The following is a 23,502-nucleotide window of genomic DNA, read 5'->3' as shown; positions in this document are numbered from 1 at the left end:
AATATACAGTCACTTATCTTAATTTTGAAACAAATTCGAAGTGTCTAGCACAATATTTAGATTTATGGTGAATTTAAAAAAAAAAACTTTCTTTCCCTCCACGCGCCGATTTGCGGCCGCAAATCTCCGAAATGCGTACGTCGCATTCTCCTAATATTTGCTCCTTTTCATATTAGGCTTTTTATAGAGTTTCATATATGAAAATGTGCGCAAATTCATGAAAAACACAAAAAAAAATATTTGAAGGTTGTAGCTCTTCTCATTTTTGCAATATTTGCATATAAAAAAAAATATATAAAAATTTCGACATTCGGTCAATTTTAACTTGTCCGAAATGGTCGAAAACTGCAATTCTAAGCTAAAACTCTTATAGTATCGTAATATTCAATCATTTGTCTTCATTTTGAAACAAATTGGAAGTCTCAAAACAATATTTAGATTTATTGTGAAGTTTTGAAAAAAAAAATTTATTTACGTCCGCACGTTACGAATTCATGCATCATTTTGTGATAATATTTTCTCTGTGTTGCTTTTATCGTTTTACGATGTGTTATATATCAAAATGATCGCAATTTAGTGTACAATACAACGAAAAAAAGTAACTCGTTAGCTTTAACTGTTTTTCGCACAGCTTTATTTGAATACAATTATGTATGAATTTTTTTTTTTTACTACCATATATCGCATTATTTATATATGATAATGATATTTTTTTCATTTCTGATGGTTGCTTACTAAACTTCAGGCAATGACAAAAAAAAAAGGAGCCAAAAATGAACTCTTAATCTTGAAAACTAAGCGCGCTGTGATTTTTTGAAAAACTTATTTTTTCCGCTTCCGCGCTCACTCCAAACCCGCCTCGGCATACGAGAGACGTTTTGGTTTTTAGGGCTTAGGCGTAAGAGGGTTAAATACACAAATGTTTCAGAGAATCTGACACTAACTTCTTACTGTCATCGCTACAATTCCAAATCAGCAGTTGTTTCAATTCTGGAAAGGCTAATCTTATGCTTGATGACAGTTTAAGGTTTGACCACCTATATAGAACTTTAAGTACCATTCTATATACCTACGATTCTGTCTTGACACAAGTTTTTTCGAGAAGATTACTGACTTGCAAACTAATCATTACAAATATTAACCATTAGCATTGTATAGTAGCATAACAATAGAGTATCAAACAATTTTCAGCTCTCAAAAACCTTTCTTGACTTACCTGAATACTTTGCATCTTCAGAATTGGGGCATTGAAAGCCATTCTCTTGCTGGCATAATCAATTGCACAATCAATTGCTGCTTGAGCTATTCCAAGAGCTTGACCAGCAATTCCAATTCGTCCTCCATCTATATGATGAAATGTATTGATAAATATTGATAAAATTTACAAAATTCTCCTTAATAATTAAAGTAATTTATCCGAAATTGCATTTGCATTCTTAAATCTCACAGATATGGCTTGAAAAGTTTGCTCTCAATAAACACATTAGACCTTATTCAATAAACCACAACTTGAAAATTCAATTAGATAAAATCAATATATTGATACAGTCTTTAAAAGCCTTGTTTCCAACTTGATATTCATTGTGTTGAAATTAGACATACACACAGATCAGGTTTAACTGCAAGATGTTACGCATTCTGAGATTAAGTCATGTGGGTGATGTATTTATCAATTATCCATGGGTCAGACTAGTATGTCTCTTTGGTAGATGAGATAAAACTATTTCAGTAAGATCTGTTTGAAATGAGCACCACAACTCAAGAGTGGATCAATCTGCATTTGATTTGTTGCTGTCAGATTTATCACTCCACACGTCCTGCCCATAGTTAAAGATGATGGTTTTTGGAGACAGTAAAATAATACTGACAGGAATAGTTTCTGATTTTCTGGTATCAAAAAACAAATGACTGTCTTGAAAACTTACCCTGCATCCTATAGGTCAAAAGCTATGTTTTCAAAAGCCAATCATAACCTCAGAGGAAGGCAATCTGTATTATACATCAAAGTAATCTGAACTGTACATGACCTCGAAAGAAAGTTCATTATAGAAATTGTATGTTGTAAAAAAATTAATTAAACAAGAGTATCGTTAAATGATAAAAAGCAGTATAAATGACCACAACAAAAGTCAACAGAAAATTATTAGTATTACTGTACGTACCAGTATTTTCATTCCCTTTACACCACCTCAACTTTCAAGGACCATTACACAAAACTTGTTCCTACAGAATCTAAAAAAATTATCACTGTAGATGACACAATGCAAAACAAAAGTCAAAAAAAAACCAATTCACTTTTGTTTGTTTCCATGCTGACTGCTCATAAAGGTGTGAAGATATAAGCTAACTTTCATTGTATGGAAGATTCATCACAAATAATTAAAATTTTTGTATTTTTTCTACAGCTGGCATGGTACATGGTAACTTGAACATAACCCTTAATGGATGGATAGCTTCTCAGGAGTATATTAAGCGCCATCGATTGGAAAGGATTGGGCAGGAAAGAGGTGCCAATACAGTGGGGCCCCCGTATTCGCGTTCTGCGGATTCGCAGATTTTTCTCAGGACCATATCTACCCCTTATTTGCAGTGAATTTGCCTATTCGCGGGATTTTCCGACGATAATAATCACTAATTAGTGTATTTTGATGTTATTTTCATGCCTAAATACCTTTTTATGATACAAAAAGGATTTACTAATTTTAAAATATCAATATTGATCAATACATGTACTGTATTAGTAAGTTTAATAAGATTTAAATAATATCACATAATAACTAATAATTCTCTCTCCCTCTTACAGGGATGTATGCTTTTTGTATGATGATGTACTAATTTTCAAATAATATTTAATGTAAAGAGCAATCACTTCAATAAAGAAAATACTACAGTGAATTAGTAGAAAAAATACTACTGTGAATTAGTAAGACTTTAGTTTATAAATAAAAATTATTAGTAAGAATGAAAGAAATCCCAGTCTTCAACGCAATCCTTTCTTTCGAACTCCAGGGCGCTCTCTCCTCTCTCTCTCTCTCTCTCTCCTCGTCTCTCTCGTCTCTCTCTCTCTCTCTCACTCTCCTCTCATCTCATCTCCTCTCTCTCTCCCCTCCATACTGAATGAGAGATTTTTATGGTACACCGTATGTATATGTTTATTATTATTTTCCATATGATAATAATAATAATAATAATAATAATAATAATAATAATAATAATAATAATAATAATAATAATAATAATAACAACTGTAATTACAAAAATCATGTGAAAGTATTTTACAAATACTAACAATAATCTCTCTCTCTCTCCCTTCTCTCTCTTCTCTCTCTCTCTCTTCTCTCTCTCTTACAGATTATGTATGTTTTTTGAATGATAAATGATTTTTTACTAATTTTCAAATATCAATATTAATGTAAACAGCAATAATATAAATTCATTAAAGAAAATACTAAAGTGAATTAGCAAAATTTTAGTTTATAAATAAAAAAATTATGTAAGATGAAAGAATATGCATTTTTGTTTTACCCCCCCCGCCATCTTGTCTTTGAACTCCAGGTAGCCAAGCTGAGATGGCTGGGTGCCAACAACTGTCAAATTTATCAAGTAATGTGTCAGGAGGGGGAGTGTGTGTTGCCCTCCCAGGATCATGTAAATTTTCTCTCTCTCTCTCTTTTACTGAGATGAGAGAATTTCTATGGTACATGTGTATGTTTATCAATATTTTCGCATAATAATAATAATAGTTATATAACTAATTTCAAAATTTTCTATGTGATAGTATTTTAAAGAAGTACAATAATCTATCCATTTCAATCTTTGAAATAAGGATAACCCTTCCCCCCCCTCTCTCTCTCTCTCTCTTGCCACACGAGATAGTATCCTAGTGGTAACTCTCGCCCTCTGTTTGGGCTGGAAGTGTATGTATAAGTATATCTTTAAGGACATTACTACATTTTATAGTAAAATAATAATATACAGTACTAGTTTACAAATAATATTAAGTTTAATGAGATTAAACAGTAACAATAACATATTCTCTCTCTCTCTCTCTCTCTCTCTCTCTCTCTCTCTCTCTCTCTCTCTCTCTCTCTCTTATGTATGTTTATTTGTTTTCTTGTGTAAATATATGATTTATCTTTTAACTAATTTTCAATTAATAAGATTAATTAAAAAATAGCGATTCCCAGTCTTTTTATCCACTTGGAGGAAGGTGGGCGGGGGAGTAAATGAGTTCAGGTTCGAATACAAATTGGCGGAGGGGAAGGAGTCGGAGTCTAGGAGTTATTCTCTCTCTCTCTCTCTCTCAGAAATAATTCATAGTTTCACTCTTGATGGTCAGATATATGATGTTGCCATTCATTGGTCTCTCTCTCTCTCTCTCTCTCTCTCTCTCTCTCTCTCTCTCTCTCTCTCTGTTATTTGCTGTAGGTATATATTTTTAATGGTAAAATGTTTAAGATGACTTTGAAATTATATTAATAATATAACCTAAAAGATTAATGCAGTAATAGGGTTGATAAGTTTAATTTTAGGTATATTTTGAAGTAGGATGTTATTAAAGGTATACATTTGATATCTGACCTTTCAAGACAGGCAGTTATAAGCATTTTTAGTGGTGGTTCTAACTATTCGCCAGTTTTAACTATTCACGGGGGTGTCTGGTACACATCCCCCACAAATACGGGGGGAACACTGCACTTCTATAGCCCATAAATTTGTTGCGTCTGCGTACGTACGGGTCTCCTTTTTATTCTCTTCTCTTCTCTTTATGATTAGTCAGTCTTTCTTCGGTAGCTTGGTTTCATTTGAGGAGTAAAGTGTTGTATGGGATAACCTTCCTCTATTTGTTTGTGGTTGAGTTTTTCTTTTCTTGGGAACATTGTAGATTCATTTCCTTCATTTTCCATCTCTCAGGAGTTTTTTTAAAGCTTGAGTACGAGTTAGGACTCTGGGCAAGTTAAACACCACTTAGTTTATCTTACTTATTATTAACAAACTACACAACACTTCACAGGGAACAGAGATTCACTGACACAGCCTCCCTGTATAAGGCTTGGTTCTTCACTGCCTCTCTGAGACCTCAGGTGAAGTCTCAACCTAACTTCTACAGTTAAGCTCCTCCTTAACTTCTACTAAGACACATCCTACTACTTCTTGAGTGGCTTTTCTTACTTCCGTTGCCACCTGTGTGAATTTAATTGGTTGTCCTAATCTACGGTAACCACTCACTGAAGGTGTCAAAGCTCAGATTTACCACTGGGGCTTGCAACTTTCTGTTTTGGAAAGCTGTTGCCTATGTTCCTACAACACTTCTACCTCCTTCTGACTTTCATCTACCATAACTCTACCCTCACTCTATGTACATATTTCTACCAGTGGATTTTCCTATCTAATTGTCCCTACATATTCTTAGACAGACTTCTGTTGTATTCCAAACAAATTCACTAATGGCAACTTTTACACTGGATAAAATCAAGACTCGTTGGCTCATGCAAGCTTAATACTGATCTTGACTTCGAAGGGGAATGTATTGCCTCTGTCTCATATGACGTCTTTTATAAATTTGCTCATAAATAAACCATAGGGCTGCTGTTGTTTTTAGTTCTTGTCTTTTACGATAGTATGTCAGTTGTAAATGTAATTTGCAAAGAAAAGTGCAAAAAAATATTAAAAAAAACGTACAAATAAAAAAAGTTGCTGAATCTTTGTTCTCTGTAAATTTACATAAATATTTTTCAAGGAAAATATGCTAATTTAATTTGTTTTTACTGATTTTATTTCTTATTTGTTTTGATATTGTGTGAGGTGCAATTATAATTTTCAAAATAAAACAAAAAGAGGCCCTACAAGGGGTTGTAAATAGTCATTTTCAACTTCTTGTGGAAGGTAGGGAACATATTTTTAGAATTTTTTTCTTTCACCATTTGCATATCTTCCTCTTTCCATTGATGTGTTTTTTTCATAAATTGGCCGAACTCAAAGTTTACCCAGCCTGAGGAGCTGCACATTGATTTTTTTACCCATCCACTAAAGGTTAATATATGACCATTTTTTATAGTTTCATAGATATGGGGAATTTTCCTTAACCACCCTCCAAACTGGAGTATATCATTTGTATCTGGTCAGTACAGTATATACTATTTGTCCCAATAACTGATATTAAATATTACTGTGAAAATGCCATCGAAGCTGACTAAAAGCACCTTTTCCTCAGCAATACCAAAGCATATCTCAGTAACCTTAAAACCTTTATCCAAGTAGTGATGTGACATCAGTCAACATTCAGGCTGCTCCAACTCTTGACAAACATATCTCAAAGCATATGTATAAATCAAAACTTATTCTTACATAATTTTTAACCCAATATCCTTAAACTTGTAGACAAAATAGGCCCAAACCAGTCCAACAAACAATGGAAGATGTTTGTGTTTGTATGAAAGGATCACATTTTGGCAACTGTTTCTGGTAATGAAAGAAAATTAAATAGGAAAATGTTCACAAATAAACAATCATGAGCAATAACAAAAGGGGAATTGGCATCTGAAATCCTTTTGAAATTGAAGGAGCAAAAATCAAAATTAGTCACTGAATGGATTTCTTGGGCAGAAATGAAAATTCAACTACAATCTACTGTAAACATGTATTACAAGTCTTAACTTACCCAGAGTCACCATTGCAATCTTGAAGCCCATGCCAGGAGCACCAACCATATTCTCTGCTGGAATCTCACAATCGTCAAATATCAAATTACATGTTGAAGATGCTCTAATTCCCAACTTATCTTCCCTCTTTCCAAGAGATAATCCTGAGAATAAAATATAAATCACTTAATTACAGTAACTATGCAATTAGTGACTTAAATTTATGCAAATTAGTAACAAAGCAATACTTACATAAGGCTGTTGTAGTAATAAGACTCTCAACTACAGATGCTAATACTAAATCCATGCAAAAGTAAATGAGAACTAACGTATGTGTTTGCTGCTAAATAAAACATATGTATAATAAGACATGTTGCTCCTTTGTATATCATGAGCCCAGCAATAGTTTTTTTTTTACAGAGTCCATTTTCATTTCTTTTTTTATACTGTAATTCTTTATTTTTGTTGAATGAGAAATAGCATTACTGTACACATTATCATTATGGTATATAAATCACAATAATACCGGCAGATCTACAGAAGACTTTAGTGCTGAATTTGATCTAGCAAATCACAAGGCAACTATTTATAAACCTCAGAATCTCGAGTGGGTGCATATATTTTAGGCTTACTTCAAGATTTTATTTACAGGTAGGCAGCAGCGAGTTGCTATTCCTCACATTGTTGGACTGTGGAACAGTCTCCCTGAGGTGGTTGTGTTATTGGAACTTCAAAAGATCAAGTAAAGAAGCAATGCATTACTGCCCTATTTGCCTTGCATTTCAATACATTTTAATCTGTTCACTATTTTATTTCATTTTCTAATAAGTGAGATCTCTTCCATCCATATTTTCCCTTTACCTCCTCTTACTTCTTCCTAATGAAAAGATGAGAAATCCTTATTCCTAACCTCACTTCCTTTCCTAGTATTAAAAGAATATTTTTTCTGGGCTCAGCTCGTGTCGGCCTATGAAATATCCTTAAGTTCATTATTTCAGGTAAAATTAACCTAAAATTACCAGAGAAAAAATAAAATCAAGAAAATGTCAGTAAAACTGACTCGCTCACTCTATAAAAGAAGTGTTGGTATGGAAATAGGGGCGAGTGGGATCACTACCACGAGTCATTTACCATTTAGACCTTCCAACATAAAATCCCCACCTGAGAGAGCTGATACTAAAGGGTGATGCGACCGCTACTACTACTACTAGCGACGCCACGCAGACAGCAGCGCCCCTAGCGGTCATCCTTAATCTTTAGCTCTACAACGCTAGGTGCTTCTTTTTCACTTGTGTTGTTTTTCGCTGGATTTTATCTCTATTTACGATGGAACGTGCTGCAATCGCTTCGGCTAAGTTAAGTGCCTCATAAGTAGTAATTTTTGGTATTCCAGTCTTCCAGGGACCAGTATTTTCCTTTTTATAGGTCATATACGGTCTCCCGGTTGACTCGTGGCGGCCTTGTGCCGCCTCGTGTTGTTAAGATTTCCCGGTCTCCCATACTGGGACATCTTATGCTTATGGGCTTTTTATATTTACGTTCATCGTTTTATTACATCAATTTTATAGTTAGGACACAGCCCTTTTACCCTTTTTCTCTTAGTTTGGTATTTAGGGCTATACTGTGTTTTTCTGGCCCAGCATCCCAGCTCTTGCTCTTCATCGGCTACTGCTGGCTCCGAGTAGTCGACTGTTCTTCGGATCAGTTCGCCTCCTCCTGGCTTCTTTTTCTTTACTAAAGTGTCTCTTCTTTCTTTTACGATGTATTATTTATTATCAGTATTATTTAGGGTGCTAGGCTAGCCTAGGTGCTTTGTGCCATGTGTTGGTACAGGCTGGTTCACGTAGCCCCTCTGTGGTTGTGTTGCTATCGCGGCCTAGGCCACCTACGTTCACGTGTCCTTAAGCACCTTACCCTCCCCCTTCCCTCCCTACCATGTGGATTGGGAGGGGTCTGTGGATCTCCTTGGTTGTCACGACAACCACCGTAGCCTACCTCCCTCTCCCTCCAAGGGGGCCAGGAGTTCCGTACCAGCTGGGGCCTAAAGCGACCACTTTGTCTCAGGTACCGGGTTTACCGAGCGGGTAGTAGTAGGGACCGGGGGGGGGGGGGGGGGGGGGGGGGGGGGGGGGGGGGGGTAGGCCAAAAACCCCCCCCTTTTTTTCTCCAGTCCCAACCCTTCCCTACCTTAACGGACGGAGCCCCCGCTGAAGCCGGGAGCCCCTTCGGTTATAGGTCCACCTGGCTCCGCCAGTGGGCGGGGTGGGAGTTTACTAGTGGTTTCTGTTTGCTTGCCTTACCTACTATATCCTGATTTTTCCGCTAACCGAGGAGAGCTTCGCTCCTTACCCCCGGGCACTCCTCTAGTAAGCAGGACCGGAAAAGTGTTATACCTCATTCTATATGGATATACCCTTACTGATACGATGACTTTTAGTTTTTTAATTTTATGTACTATCTCCGTCGTTCTCCGTCGTGGTTTCATGGCTCCTCACCACTCCTGGTTGGAACCTTTTTCCTGTCTCCGGCGTAAGCCTCAGACCCCCACCAACCGCCTAGCTAACCACACGTATTACGGCGGGGCTCTAGTTTAATCTAACTTACATGCTCCGGCATGCAGCGGAGTCTATGTTAGGCTGTAAGTGTGCACTCTGATACTCATGTATCTCTCCACTTACAGGCTACCAACTGCCAGGTTCCAGGTTGCAACGCTACGTTGTACGACCCCTGCGCCCATGAAGAGTGTAGGACCCACGCCCCGTGTGCCACTAACCACAACGGATGATCGTTTGGCACCCTGAGGCATGCACCATCTGCTATGACCTCATGAGTCAGCTTTTGGGTAGGGGTAAGTTAGACTCCTAGGAGGATTTTTTCTTCTTATCAATCATTAACCCTTAGTTTTAAGCTTCTTTAAACCGTATCTCCGCCGCTAGAAGCTTCATATCGCCTTCTCTTACAGGCTGCCGCCGTGAAGAAAGTCGCTCTGGCAACCTGAAAGCTTGGGTGGCGGCTTCGGGAAGAACGCCGCCAAGGGCCAGCTTATATGCTAGACAAGAAGCTGGCCGTCCAGATCTTCCCCGGAGGCAAGGCGACGGGGTATGTGGACCCCATCTCGGCAGCCCCACTCATAGCTTCCATTCAGCAGGAGGTGCAGCAGGCGTTTGGGTCCGTCTCGACGCAGGAGCCGGTCCCAGATGTGGCCAACCTGGACCTTAATCTCGAGCCTATGGCGGTAGGTGCGGAGGATTTGTTGGTTGAGGTAGGTGTGTCGGGCGCTCAAGGTCTACCCTTATGCGCTCCTGGATCTTCTTCCCTGTTCCTTCTTCTTCTTCCTTCCAAGGCTTCACGGGATCTGAGATCCCTTCTCGTTCTCCCGCTCTCTCTGTACCCCCGAAGGTGAAGGGACAGAGAGAACAGAAGACCCTACATAAGACGACTTCTAAGAAGTCGTCTCGTCTTCTTCGGCTAGGAAGTCTACGACATCCTACGCCGATGCGGTGAAAATGAAGCCTAGCTCTTCCCTATTCAAAGAGCTCAAGAAGCAAGGCCTTCGTCTAAGGAGAAGGGCTCGCGCTCTGGCCGAGCCAATGCCTTCTCCGGCATTTCTACCGGATCTACTCCGGTAACTCCTGTTGGGGTGGCGGGACCTAGCTCTTTTGATCCCACCACTTTCTCAGCGGTAGTGATGCAACAAGTGGGAGAGATGGTTGGCTCTCTTGGTACTAAGTGTTTGAGCAAATGTTTGCCCAGCTGTCCAGTACGATCAACCAATCTGGTCAGTCCATACAAGACCTCTCTAACCGAGTTAGAGAGCATGACGACCGCTTTGCTGGCCTCAATCAGGCCCCTCAGACAAGCTCCCCTGTAGCAGGTACTGGTCTCCTACAGCTACCTCCTTATGAATCCCTACCAGCCTTCTCTATGGATAACCCCTGGAGAGTGGCAGCTTATGCCCCCTTCAAGGATGGCATGATTTCGATCCCGGAGTGTGGAACAAGAAGGATTGAGGACTTAGACTGTGCTATATAGTAGGGATCATGCACAGAGGGAATGGGTTCACTGCCTGGAGGATTGGGATTGTACCAATACCAAACTCCAGGCATTCAAGAGCCCTTCACTATCTTCGCTACGGAGGAGGAGGCTTCTCCTTCCGTTCTACTAAGGTAGTAGAAGCGACTCTACAGGCAGTCCTGAAAGACGAGCCCATGCCACAGTTGAGAGAGGCGGAATCAACATCTCCGCTCTTTCCGTCCTTCGGAGAATTGTTGGGGTGGGGAAACCTACCTGCCACATTCTCAGTAGGTAAGCTGAAGCCAGACTGCGCAATGGATCAGTTAGGCGAGAAGCTCCCGAGACTGCCTGATAGCCTTATTCAGGCAGAATTCGATGCCCGCACAAAGAATTATGGGGAGGTCTCTGAACTCCCTTATCATTACGGAGATGGCTGCCCTGTCCTATGCTACGGAACCGCTGTTTAAAATACTGGCTAAATCCCAGCTCCAGACGGTTCAAGCCGATGCCTTTGACTTCTTCTTAGCTAGAAGGAACTGCCGAAAGCATGTCTTGCAGGAGGCAACTATTAGGCATGAGCCTAATAGACTCCTAGCTTCCAGCATGTGGGGTGCGGACCTCTTCCCAGAAGCCTCTGTGAATGAGGTGCATCACGAGGCTGCTAGGCTTAACCAGAGCCTTAGAGCCAGATGGGGCATCTCTTCCAAGAGGAAGCAAGAGAGCGCCCCTGCTGCTGGTAAGAAGTTAAAGAAAACGGGTAGGAGATTCCAACCCTATCAAAAACAGCAGCAACAACAACATTTCGTTCAGGCCGTCCCAGTTACACAACAGGGACACCCATCAACCTCAAAGCAGACACAGCCCATTCTCCTGTTGTCTCCTCAAAACCAACCTTCGACCTCATACACCGTCTCGCCAGCCTTCAATTCGATGTATGAAAGCCAGGCTCTACCCAAACCTTCAACAGGTTTTCTAGGGGGAGCAGAGCGAGAGGTCACTTTCGCCCAACGTGGCACAGGAAGAGCTGCAAGAGGCAAAGCACTTCAGAGGAGGGCGCGGAGGTCAACCCGCTCAACAAACAGTGAGGCTCCCCAGGTAGGAGGGAGGCTGTTCCTCTTCCGTCACAGGTGGGGGTTCAGCAAATGGGCACAGAGCATCGTGTCCAAAGGATTGGGTTGGAGTTGGATCAAAGATCCTCCTCCAAACAAATCATTCTATCAAATACCATCAAAGGAGTTGACAGATTATGCGGAGAAACTCCTTCAGAAAGGAGCTATTGCGAGAGTCAAGCATCTAAATTTCAAGGTCGCTTGTTCAGCGTGCCAAAGAAAGGCTCAACAAAAAGAAGGGTAATCTTAGACTTGTCAAAGCTAAACTCTTTCATTCGTTGCGACAAGTTCAAAATGCTCACCATCTCGCAGGTACGGACCTTACTTCCCCGTGGGGCCGTCACAACCTCTATCGATCTTACAGACGCATGCTATCATATCCCTATGGCCAGACACTTCCGTCCATTCCTAGGCTTCAAACTAGGAAATCAGGAGTTTCTCATTCAAAGTGATGGCCTTCGGTCTGAATGTAGCCCCCAGGGTATTCACGAAAATAGCAGAAGTGGTAGTTCAACAGTTGAGAACACAAGGGATAATGGTAGCAGCGTACCTCGACGATTGGTTGATCTGGGCACCAACGGTCGAGGAATGCCTCAAAGCCACGAAGAAGGTAGTACAATTTCTGGAACATCTGGGGTTCCAGATAAACAAAACGAAATCCAGACTCACTCCAGAGTCTCGTTTTCAGTGGCTAGGAATCCAATGGGATTTATCCCCCACAATCTGTCAATTCCAGTGGTCAAAGGAAAGAAATAGCCAAGTCTGTGAGGCAATTTCTCAAAGCAAACAACGTCAAGGAGAAACCAGGAAAGAATCTTTAAAATTTTCAGCAGTAGCAGCGGGAAACATTGTTTTCTCCTGATACTGCACAGTAGTTTGTAGTATAGATCCAGGTCTCCTTCTTTCTACCTACCTCGTCCAACATATGCCTCACCCTATTGCCATGCTTCTCGGGATACTCTAGCCTTAGCCGCTAGAATCGTATTGGTGGAATGCCCCTTATTGTTTTGCTAGGGACATCCACGTTGTGGGTACATATAATGTACTTCAGTGTTTCTACCCTATTTTTATGCTAGGGTAGAACACAATGAGTTTGTATATTTTTTGTAAATATTTAAATTAAGTGAATCATTCTATATTGTTCTATTTGCCATTACACTATTATGTTATCACATGTCTAGTATAAGCTAATTTAAGTACTTTATAATTGTTGCTATGTTTACCCTGCCATTGTTTAGTATAAGCTAGCTTTAAGTTAGTATACTGTAATGTGTCTTGATTCACTTATATTATATTACTTTTTTACTATTGGGTTTCATTTGTCCTTTATTCCATCTTGTCTGTTTCTCTGGTACTATTTCATAGGCCGACACGAGCTGAGCCCAGAAAAGGGATTTTGACGTAGGAAAAATCTATTTCTGGGTGATTGGCTCGTGTCGCCCTATGAAACCCACCCTATTTCTTTTTACCCACCCTACAGGACAAGATGTTCATAGATTAAGGATGACCGCTAGGGGCACTGCTGTCCGCGTGGCGTCGGTAGTAGTAGTAGTAGCGGTCGCATCACCCTTTAGTATCAGCTCTCTCAGGTGGGGATTTTATGTTGGAAGGTCTAAATGGTAAATGACTCGTGTAGTGATCCCACTCGCCCCTATTTCCATACCAACACTTCTTTTATAGAGTGAGCGAAGGTCAAGTTTTTTTTGTTTTACTGACATTTTCTTGATTTTATTTTTTCTCTGGTAAATTTAGGTTAATTTTACCTAGAAATAATGAACTTAAGGATATTTCATAGGGCGACACGAGCCAATCACCCAGAAATAGATTTTTCCTACGTCAAAATCCCTTTTTTGTCTTCTCCTATTCTTATCAATTTTTTGTATCTGATTACATTTTAAGTAAATGTTCATTATTTTGTCTGACCCACCAATATACATTGATCCCAGCAATCGTTAAAAGAACAATCCTTGTTCTTACATTTACCAAATATGTTAAGACCATCATAAACTGAAGAGTAAAGCAGGGTATTACACCCTGTTACCTTATGGACTCAAAACAACTTCTCTTTGTTCTCTTTGAATGACATCCCATATACAGTGGGGCCCCCGTATTCGCGTTCTCCGGATTCGCGGACTCACACATTCGCGGATTTCTCTCGGAAACGTTTCCCCGCATTATTCGCGGAAAATTCGCGCATTCGCAGTATTTTTCTATGAGAAATATCCACAAATTCCTGGGTTTTTTTTTATCAATTTCATCATAAAATGCACTTTCTTGTGATAAACCTATTAAAAAAACCAAGTATGAAATTTTTTTGTGGTTTTTCTTGAGTTTTAACTAACAAAATAGCCTGTTTTTAGCATTTTTATAGGGGTTCCAAACATTCGCGGGTTCTAACTATTCACGGGGGGGGGGTCTGGTATGCATCCCCGCAAATAAAAATAAAAAAAAACACTGAAAGCCATACCTAAATTTGACAACTGCCTAGTTATCCAGAAAATGATCTAATCATAAACTGAATCAAATAAAACATCCTCCAATCCATCCTCATAGGCTGACAACAGAGAAAAAACTGAGTGGAAAACTATAGACGCTCAAGCCAACCAAGAGGGATGGATCAATAGATGGTTGTCTAACTAAATGACCCTATTAAATTATTACTTTTCACACTCTACTGTCCTTCTGCCTCACACAGGAAATACAGCTATCATAATAGAGGTGAGCTTAATTTAAATTTGCAATTATAAAGCCAAACATTTATTCATAATACATACTCAACCTAAACCTGATGCACTCTTTCTCATTAAAGCAAGAAATAATCAATTCAAAGCACTCAAACTCACCTTTTGTAGGTTTTGGTACGGCAAAAGCAGAAATGCCTTTGTGCTTTTTAGCCTTGTCTGTAGTGGCAAATACTATAGTCGCTTCAGACTCATATCCATTAGTTATCCAGGCTTTAGTTCCATTCAACAAATAAGTATCCCCAAATCCTTTGGCCACTGTTGAAGCTGCTCCTGCATCACTGCCATTACCTTTAAGGAACAAAAGAAAAAAGAAAATTGTAAATGACTGGCAAATGCTCCTGGGTAACTATGTACTATACCTACAATGTGACTAGTGCAGAACACTAGAAGAAATGTTGGCCCTCTTCACAGATCAATTTTTTTTCACCATGCCTTTAATTTTAGGGTATTTATTCCTATTTTACGAACTAAAAAATCTTATAGTACGTCCCTTGGCTAGATCACATTCATAAAGAATAGATTTGACAGTAAATATATATGGAATGCCCGGCATATATACTATCTACTGAACATAGAATTATCAATATACAATTGATCATATTTACAGCAGCTGGCAAAAAAATAAATTGCTTTTAAAATAAAACACTCTTAATACAAAACCCACTGATCTTTAGCAGCCTTACTTTGTGAAATAAAACTGGTAACACCCAACTTCATAAATCTTAAAAAAAGATGAAGATCATTACCCCTGCATGTCTGAGTCAGATTCTACTATTCCTCAAGGTGATGTTTCATTCCTCGGTAACTTCCATCTGGAAGACTTATGGAAAAGGAGGACAGCATCTATAGATTATGATTAATGCGTTTATAAAAAAAATTGTTTTACTGTAAAACACTGTTACTCAATAGCATGAATCACATTTAAGAGGGAGGACAAAACAGATGAGCCTCTGAAAAGAAGAGTGGATCCAGATGAAATTAGTCCAATCCCATTAAAAGGAAAGACAATAACACTAGCTATAACTTCTGAAATCTTGGGAGCATCCATAAGTACATAATGAATTTGCAATGGAAGACACAACCCAAGCCAGTACACTTAACAGAGATGTGAACGGTGGGTATTCCCAGAATACACAGGTCCCTATGTGTGACAAGTTTAAGAAGAATGAAATCCTTGGGGACTGGAACTGCTGATCTCAAAAGTATTGGCCAACTTTATCCAATACTTCATCCACAGCTAGAGAGGGCACAAAAGGAGAGGAACCAGATACATAACTTCACATGCTTGGAATCACAATAGGTACCTACCATTTCCCTCTTTTAATTGTTTCAAACCCTCTCTCCCTCACCTACAGTGAATGGATGCTTTGAATCCTTCTCCCAAACAGGCATGGGGTGATGTAAACATTAAAAAGAATGCAACATAATCTGTAAATAGTGATGTAAACATTAAAAAGAATGCAACAATCTGTAAATAGAAGCTGACAATATATTCCTCTTCCTTCTTAGGGATTTAAAATGCCAAACTCTAATATTTGTTTTGTGCAGAATCCTGTTTGCCCCTAACTGCTATCCTTTCTAATTCAACTTTTCATTCATTCCCATTAGACTCTTTTCATCTGGATGCCCAACTTAACAGTTCTGTTTTGCATAAATTTGTTTAAAAATAAAAAATCATTAGGCTAGATAAACAAGGCTAATGCATCTCAACTCTGTTTTCAAAAACTGTACATACTGTGTACTTTGGTCTTACCTGGTTCTGATAAGGCAAAACATCCAACACGTTCACCAGTAGTAAAAGGAATAATCCATTGTTCCTTTTGCTTTTCGTTGGCAAATCCTAACAATGGGCCAAAGTACAATGAATTATTGACACTCATAATTACCCCAGCTGTTGCACATCCCCTGCAATGAAGAAATATTGTTTTTACCAACACGTAGCTGAATATTTTTCATTACCTAACTTGTCCAATATGCTACAGTCATTCAATCTACCCAGCTGTTCATGTTCCCCTTCCAGTATAATCCAGCTTTAAGACCACAAAAACAACACAACCTGATTTATAACCCATGAATGACAACCTAACACAGAGAGCGCTCTAAGCACACACCAAAATGCCTAGCAGGTTCATCTCCCTTTAGTTTAAACTATCCTGCGGCAACCATCTTGCATCCTATGATCTCACTTCAAATGACATCACAGCACAAACAGTTCCACTTCAAAATGTAAAAGAATGTTTTGATCTACATCTTATAAAATTAAGTATTTCTTATACATTTCGTAAATGAATAAAGCCCACATTTCACTTCAGTAATGCAGAAAAATAAAAATAAAATAATACTGACTAAACTTTAAAAACTGACATAAAATCAGTAACAGCTCATGGAGTAATGAAAAACTAATTACGTAATTCCATCCGCATACACAAGCATATAAATCAAATAAGTCACTGGTCTCCTTGCATTTTTCACTGCCTTACGTATTTGGTTACAGACAATGTTAAGAGACAATAAACAATACAGTACAGGCGGTCCCCGGGTTACGACGGTTCCGGCTTACGACGTTCCGAGGTTACGACGCTTTTTCTTAAATATTCAATGGAAAAATCCGTCATGGGTTACGACGCTTGTTCCGAGGTTACGACGCTGACGCTTCCGACGCTCCGAGTTAACGACGCTTTTAAAAAACGCATACTTATGATAAAAATCCTTTATAGTTTAGCACAGTATATTAATAAAAATAAGTTTCTGGTAGATTACAACAAAAATTTTGAGATTATGATGATTTTTGACACTTTTTATGTTGTATTTTCTATGTTTTTTAGTGACGCCTCATATGCGGAACTAGTTCCGAGCGAATGAATACATACTAGTTTTACATATAACAGTCCAAAAGCGCAAATAATGAAAAAATCATTGCTTGTTTCCAGTAATAATAACAAAACGAAGTTTCTGGTTAGATTACAACGCAAATTCAAGTATCCAAAGAGAGGACATTATCCAGTAATTTGATCAGAGAGAGATAGAGAGAGAGAGAGAGTAGAGAGAGAGAAGAGAGAGAGAGAGAGAGAGAGAGAGAGAGAGAGAGAGAGAGGCGTCTTCCGACGCTCCGGTTAAGGTTAACGGAGGAGAGTGTTAGTTTCGTTAAACGGCCTCTGACTCATGCCAGTAAATGTTTTGTTGATACTAACTAATATAAGCCTATTTAAAGATACGTTTACTTTAATTAGTCTATATGAATACGTAAATAGTAATCAACTGTTCTTGTAGCCCTCAATATTTGGCAAAATCGAAGTATCCAAAGAGAGACATTATCCAGTACGTAATTTGATCAGAGAGAGAGAGAGAGAGAGAGAGAGAAGAGAGAGAGAGAGAGAGAGAGAGAGAGAGAGAGAGAGAGAGAGAGACGCTTTGGCAACAATGGTCTCGGGGGTTTGTTTTTATAGCTTCCTTCTGCTTGATGATCGTGGATATTGTAGAAGGATTTCGACCATACTCGTTTGCTATAATTTCATGTTTTGCTTCCATCGAAATCATTTTCTTGGGTTTCTTATCACCTGCTTGCTTTAGCTTTGAGACCCATGGTTAATAATAAAATAGACAAAAAATAACAGAAAAATAGGCGCAAATACAACGAACTAAACAACGACGTGTTAACATGCAGCACCAACCAAACAAACAGACTGAACGCCATTTATCGGTCGCCTATACAACTAACACTCATCGCAAAAATCGTATCTCAAATATTTCGTTTGTATCAAAGCTTGTATTTTCGCAAATTTTCTGTTGTATCTCAAAACATTCGTATATTAGGGCAATCGTATGTCAAGTTTTCCAATGTAATTTGATCAGAGAGAGAGAGAGAGAGAGAGAGAGAGAGAGAGAGAGAGAGAGAGAGAGAGAGACGCTTTGGCAAAAATGGTCTCGGGGAATGACGTAACGTTTATTTTCTGAACAGATAGGACAGAGAAGTGTTCGTTTCATTAAACGGCTCTGACTCATGGCAGGAAATGTTTTGTGATACTAATATATAAGCCTATTTAAAGATACATTTACTTTAATTAGTCTATATGATACGTAAATAGTAATCAGCGTTCTTGTAGCCCTCAAGATTTTGCAAAATCAACTCCAGGTTGTACATAAAACTTCAAGAATGTAGTGTCACAGAGGATTACAATAGTTTTTGTACCTTCAAGAACAGCATTCTTTTATGAAAATAACTCCAGGTTGTACATAAAACTACAGGAAACAACATGTAGTGTAACCAAAGGATTACAAGTAAGGTTTTATAACTTTTTTATTAGTTTAAGACATATTTCCAAGCGTCGTTCCGGCTTACGACGATTTTCGGCTTACGACGCGTCTCAAGAACGGAACCCCCGTCGTAACCCGGGGACTGCCTGTATTGTTCTTATATTGTTTTGTTTATCAAAATGAACCATTATATTTCAGTACCAATAATTAAAGGATTTATTAGGTCAAATTTTCTCATTTCACTTATTACATGTATTATTATTATTATTATTATTATTATTATATTATTAAGTGTATAAAGTTTAATCTGACCAACTATGTGCTTAAGATTACTGGAAGGGTAACCCTGCCAAACTTTGTCCTAGTAGCAGGCTCACATGAATAGGTAGGGTTGGAGGCATGAAGAGCAGCTATGAAGAGCAGCTGTGAGAGAGAGAGAGAGAGAGAGAGAGAGAGAGAGAGAGAGAGAGAGAGAGAGAGAGAGAGAGACCAATGGCAATTACAGCGCCAATGAACATCCATAAAAACCACCAAGTGTTCTCATTTTTCTTTGGCAACTGTTGAACTCCCGTTGATGTGAAAGTAAAAGCTACGTACTGGAGAGGTGATGTTCATTTTAAGAAAATAATCTTAAATGTAGTACCTTCTACAAATTCTAACTTACCGACTGATTTCTTCCATGGCTATAGCATAAGCAAGGTAATCCATGCCTGTTCCACCCAATTCTTCAGGAGCAACCAGACCCATCAACCCTAGATCCCCCATCTTTTTTATCTGGAAAATAATACAACAATAACTAAAAAATGGTAGTGTGGCACTGCCAAATTTACAAATATATACCCGTCTGAGATTCAAAATTTTAAAAAAATGTTTGTTTCATAAAAACAAACTTAATACTCTTCATTAACACTTCTTACGTTATCAACTGCACAGAGCTGATTCCGGTTCACAACAGTACAGATCTTGCAATCAGCAAAGCATGTATTAATAAATAAGCACTCAAATCTTTACTTTGGCTGTACCCATCAAAGAAAAGAGAAGAGCACTCTGGTAATATGTTAGTGTTGATGAAAGATTCTTTATAGTGTTGATGAAAGATTCTTTTATGTCACAAACAATACTTATAATATGGTCACATCAAACAGCAAATTTAAAGACATTCAATTTCTAAGATCATATTCTTCTGACTGAAACCATCAGTGTATATTCCAAATTAAGTAAAGATCTGAAGTTAGAAGTAATCTTTAAAGTATACTTCAAATTGCTTTATAATGGTCAGGATAATTTTTTTTTCTATTTACGATGCAACATTTTAATACTTTTCATCTTGTTTTCTTGCAATTTTTAGTGATTACACAAAAGATTATTTTTCTAGCCAATATCTAGTATTGTGAGCATATTTCACCTGCAACTGTCAGATATGCGAGTAGGGGAAACACAAAACCTGGGGATTCACCCCCAAAGAATGAAAAAGTTAAAAGTATAAGTAATCCGGTTATTGGCAAGAGATTCATTTGTCATACCATTTGCTATAAAACTTCTTGTCGAGTACCCTTCAAATATACAAACCTATGCAACCAAGTTGTTATAATAGAGTACAAACAGTTGTATGTATATATAAATTTTGCAACTGAATTCCTTTTCCTCAAGATGAAAAAATGGAAGTCCAATCTAATATTTTATGAAGTAAAACATTTCAACTCTTTCAATTCTGACTAATATTTTTTTTTTTTTTAACATCATTTTTGATAAATCACCCTTACCACTTCCATTGGAAACTTTCCATCCTTATCGTATTTCCCAGCGTTGGGCGCAAGCTCTGAGTCAGCAAAGTCCCTGCATGTCTTTTTTAACATATCATGAGTTTCAGAAAGTGAAGATAAGGAAGCATAGCGAACTTGTGAATCCGAGTTCCCCAAAGGAGCTGCAGTTAGTCGTCGGCCTGGAAAATTATATAAGAAAAGTCACGATGGTTACCAAACTAACAATCTGAGAATATTCTTGAATCAATGTTACCTGTCAACCCTTAACCACCTGCCCTCTATTCTACAAACTTTCCAAATAATGAAGGAAGAGAGATGACAGGTGACCTACCCAACTTATAAACAACTAGTCCCACAGTTAAACACCCACACCTCCTCTACTCAACTTTACCAGAGTTAACTTTCTCTGAAAGCATTCTGTCTTTTGCTCTCTCCACATAAGGTTGGTTAGAGATCTTTAGTTCTGTTATTTGTTTTTTTGTTTTTTTAGCTATACTATTGTATCTGGTGAATTTTATTTTTTATGATTTTCTAAGTTTTTACAGTAACTTGTTTAGTAATTTATTCATTATTCAACAGATCCCTGATGATGTAATGAAGAAATTATTACGGAACATCGGAAATAAAGAAATATATTGTGGAGTTAATTGGTTTCCCTGATCCACCCTCGCACTAATGTGTCTTGCTGGCCATTGCCTAGCCCCGATATTAAAATATATTATTAAGTACCTAATATATCTAAGTTCATATAAACTTTAGCCTATAGCCTTACTAACACACAGGCTAATGAGTGTGTAGCCCTAAGTGGTTTAAAATTTGTTGAGGCCGCCGAATTGATTGATTGGTATATGAATGCTAAAACTGGTGTCACAAACACCTAGCCTAGATATTTAGGGTGCAGAGAGAGAGAGAGAGAGAGAGAGAGAGAGAGAGAGAGAGAGAGAGAGAGAGAGAGCCCACAAAGAAGTTCACTCTGAGAATAACCTAGGTAGGTCTACGCCTGGGTAGCCTACATGGGATTTCCCAAGTCCCAAACCAACTTAGACTGGCCCCTATAGGGTAAAAAACCGCATGGTACAGGGGTGGACCCATGTACGATCAATGGTGTACAACCCCCCAAAAAAAGTACATTACCTATAACGCGTCCTGACATCGGAGATGGGTATCAGACGCGACTTGTTGTTGGTGAGAAACGGAGCTAAAGACCTCTACTCCGGTGTCAGGACGTGTTATAATGTACTTTTCTTGGGGTTGTACACATTGATCGTACATGGTCCACCCCTGTACCATGCGGTTTTTTTGTTTTTTTTACCCTAAATAGTAGTAGGTAGGCCTATGAGATTTGCACTTCCATTGAAGTGACCTCGAATGACCTGAAAATAGGCCCTAAGCTATTCCATCATAGGCCTACCTAAAGCTGTGGTAAGGAATACTTTACGTAATGTCTTAGGTAGTCATACTATAGTAGTTAGGCCTAATGGCTTTTATTATTGCCATAAGCTACTGTAGGCCTAAATCGGTATAGCCTAGCTAATACTACTACCTACCTATAGCCTAGTATAGCTACCTAGCTATAATAGGGCCAAAACGATCTGGCAGGGTCTAAAATATGGGATATTACATACCTACCTATATAATTAGCTATTACCATATATATATATAATTATAAAACCATATAGCCTATTATCTAATACCTAATAATATTACCTATATACTATGCGTATATAAAAGCCTGGCTAACCTACGCTAGATTTGAAAGTACTAGTACTACCTATAGGTCTAGGCTTAGGTAACTCTCCCAGTATTTTATCAGACCCAGGGTCTAATGGCGGAAATAGGTAGTATACCTCCCTATATCATCTCCTTTCCCATAAATAATCGAAATAAAAAGCTATACAATTACCCAGTGGTGTATAAGAAGCAATTCTCGAGACCCGGGAGCAAACCCCCTTCAGCTGATTGCAGGTTTTCATCATTGCAACAAAACAACAACGACTGCAAAGTGGGGGGGTGAATGAATGATAGAACTACATCTACCTACATTTTTTTTTTTCCACTCTGGTTTCATAGATCCCACTACATCCTCAATTCATCAGGACGCATTTATTACACGAAAAGTTTTTAATTGCACTTTCATGGGCTCTTTTATTTCAGAAACTCGTATTTCATAAGTTTTTTTATGGTGTTATTTTCGTTTTAGTTCGTCGGAGGTTGTAAATGCGTCAATGCTGCTGTTAGATATTTTTTGGACGTATATATTTTTTTGTTTTTGCTTTCACCGTTGTTGTGAAAAGTTTTAAATTGGACTTTCATGGTTCTGTTTTATTTCGGAATCTCGTATTTCATGGTTTTTTGTATGTTCTGTTATTTTCATTCTAATTCAGCTGTTGTATAAGTCTTGTCTGTAACTGTGTCAATTCTGCTATTAGATAATTTTGGAAGCACATTTTTTGTTTTATTTTTGCTTTCACCGTTGTTGTGATCATGGTTGTGATATAAAAGGATACTATAATGAAAGTACAATGTTTTTGTTGTGCTGTGTTTTCGTCATAGCTGCATGGGTGGAATGCATGGGTGAAAGGTCGGATAAGTAATGAGTGAAAGGCGAATAGATAGAAAAGATGTAGGATAAGGAGTTAACTGAACTGAAATGTAGACAAGTAACGGAATGAAAAATGGAATGTTTTTTTGTGAAGAAAAATGAAAGTGAAGAGAAAAAACATCAAATTGCCTCTTCCACTCTGCCTGTATAGGCATAGCCATAGATCAAAGGTGGTTATACGTAGGGAGGGATTCTCATCTTCTAATTCCACTTTGTAAAAACCCAATATGTTATTGCTATAGATCTCTACAAGCGTAAGAGTATTGTGTCTTTCTCTTCATGAGGCTCATTATAAATAAATGTACACACAATCTAGCACACCTGTATGAACCTTCTCAAAGACTACCTTTGTAGTGTCCTTGTTCTACTTTCAAA

The 23,502-nt window shown here is 38.3% G+C and overlaps 1 protein-coding gene across 1 annotated transcript; it reads right to left on the bottom strand.

Moving 5' to 3' along the window:
• Positions 1 to 1,129: 1,129 nt before the first annotated feature.
• On the bottom strand, positions 1,130 to 22,509 carry LOC135202266 (short-chain specific acyl-CoA dehydrogenase, mitochondrial-like). The gene is made up of 7 exons (XM_064231567.1): positions 22,429 to 22,509; positions 20,526 to 20,704; positions 19,427 to 19,536; positions 16,262 to 16,413; positions 14,608 to 14,796; positions 6,662 to 6,805; positions 1,130 to 1,344 (listed from the first exon to the last, which is right to left on the bottom strand). Exons 1-7 carry the CDS (start codon positions 22,499 to 22,501, stop codon positions 1,145 to 1,147), a joined length of 1,047 nt encoding a protein of 348 aa, XP_064087637.1. The 5' UTR covers positions 22,502 to 22,509; the 3' UTR covers positions 1,130 to 1,144.
• Positions 22,510 to 23,502: the final 993 nt, after the last annotated feature.

Source organism: Macrobrachium nipponense, chromosome 30, assembly GCF_015104395.2.
Source record: "Macrobrachium nipponense isolate FS-2020 chromosome 30, ASM1510439v2, whole genome shotgun sequence".
In the NCBI taxonomy this organism is placed as follows: domain Eukaryota; kingdom Metazoa; phylum Arthropoda; class Malacostraca; order Decapoda; family Palaemonidae; genus Macrobrachium; species Macrobrachium nipponense.
The sequence above is the reverse complement of the archived record's forward strand: the minus strand, read 5'-3'. Positions and strand labels throughout refer to the sequence as shown.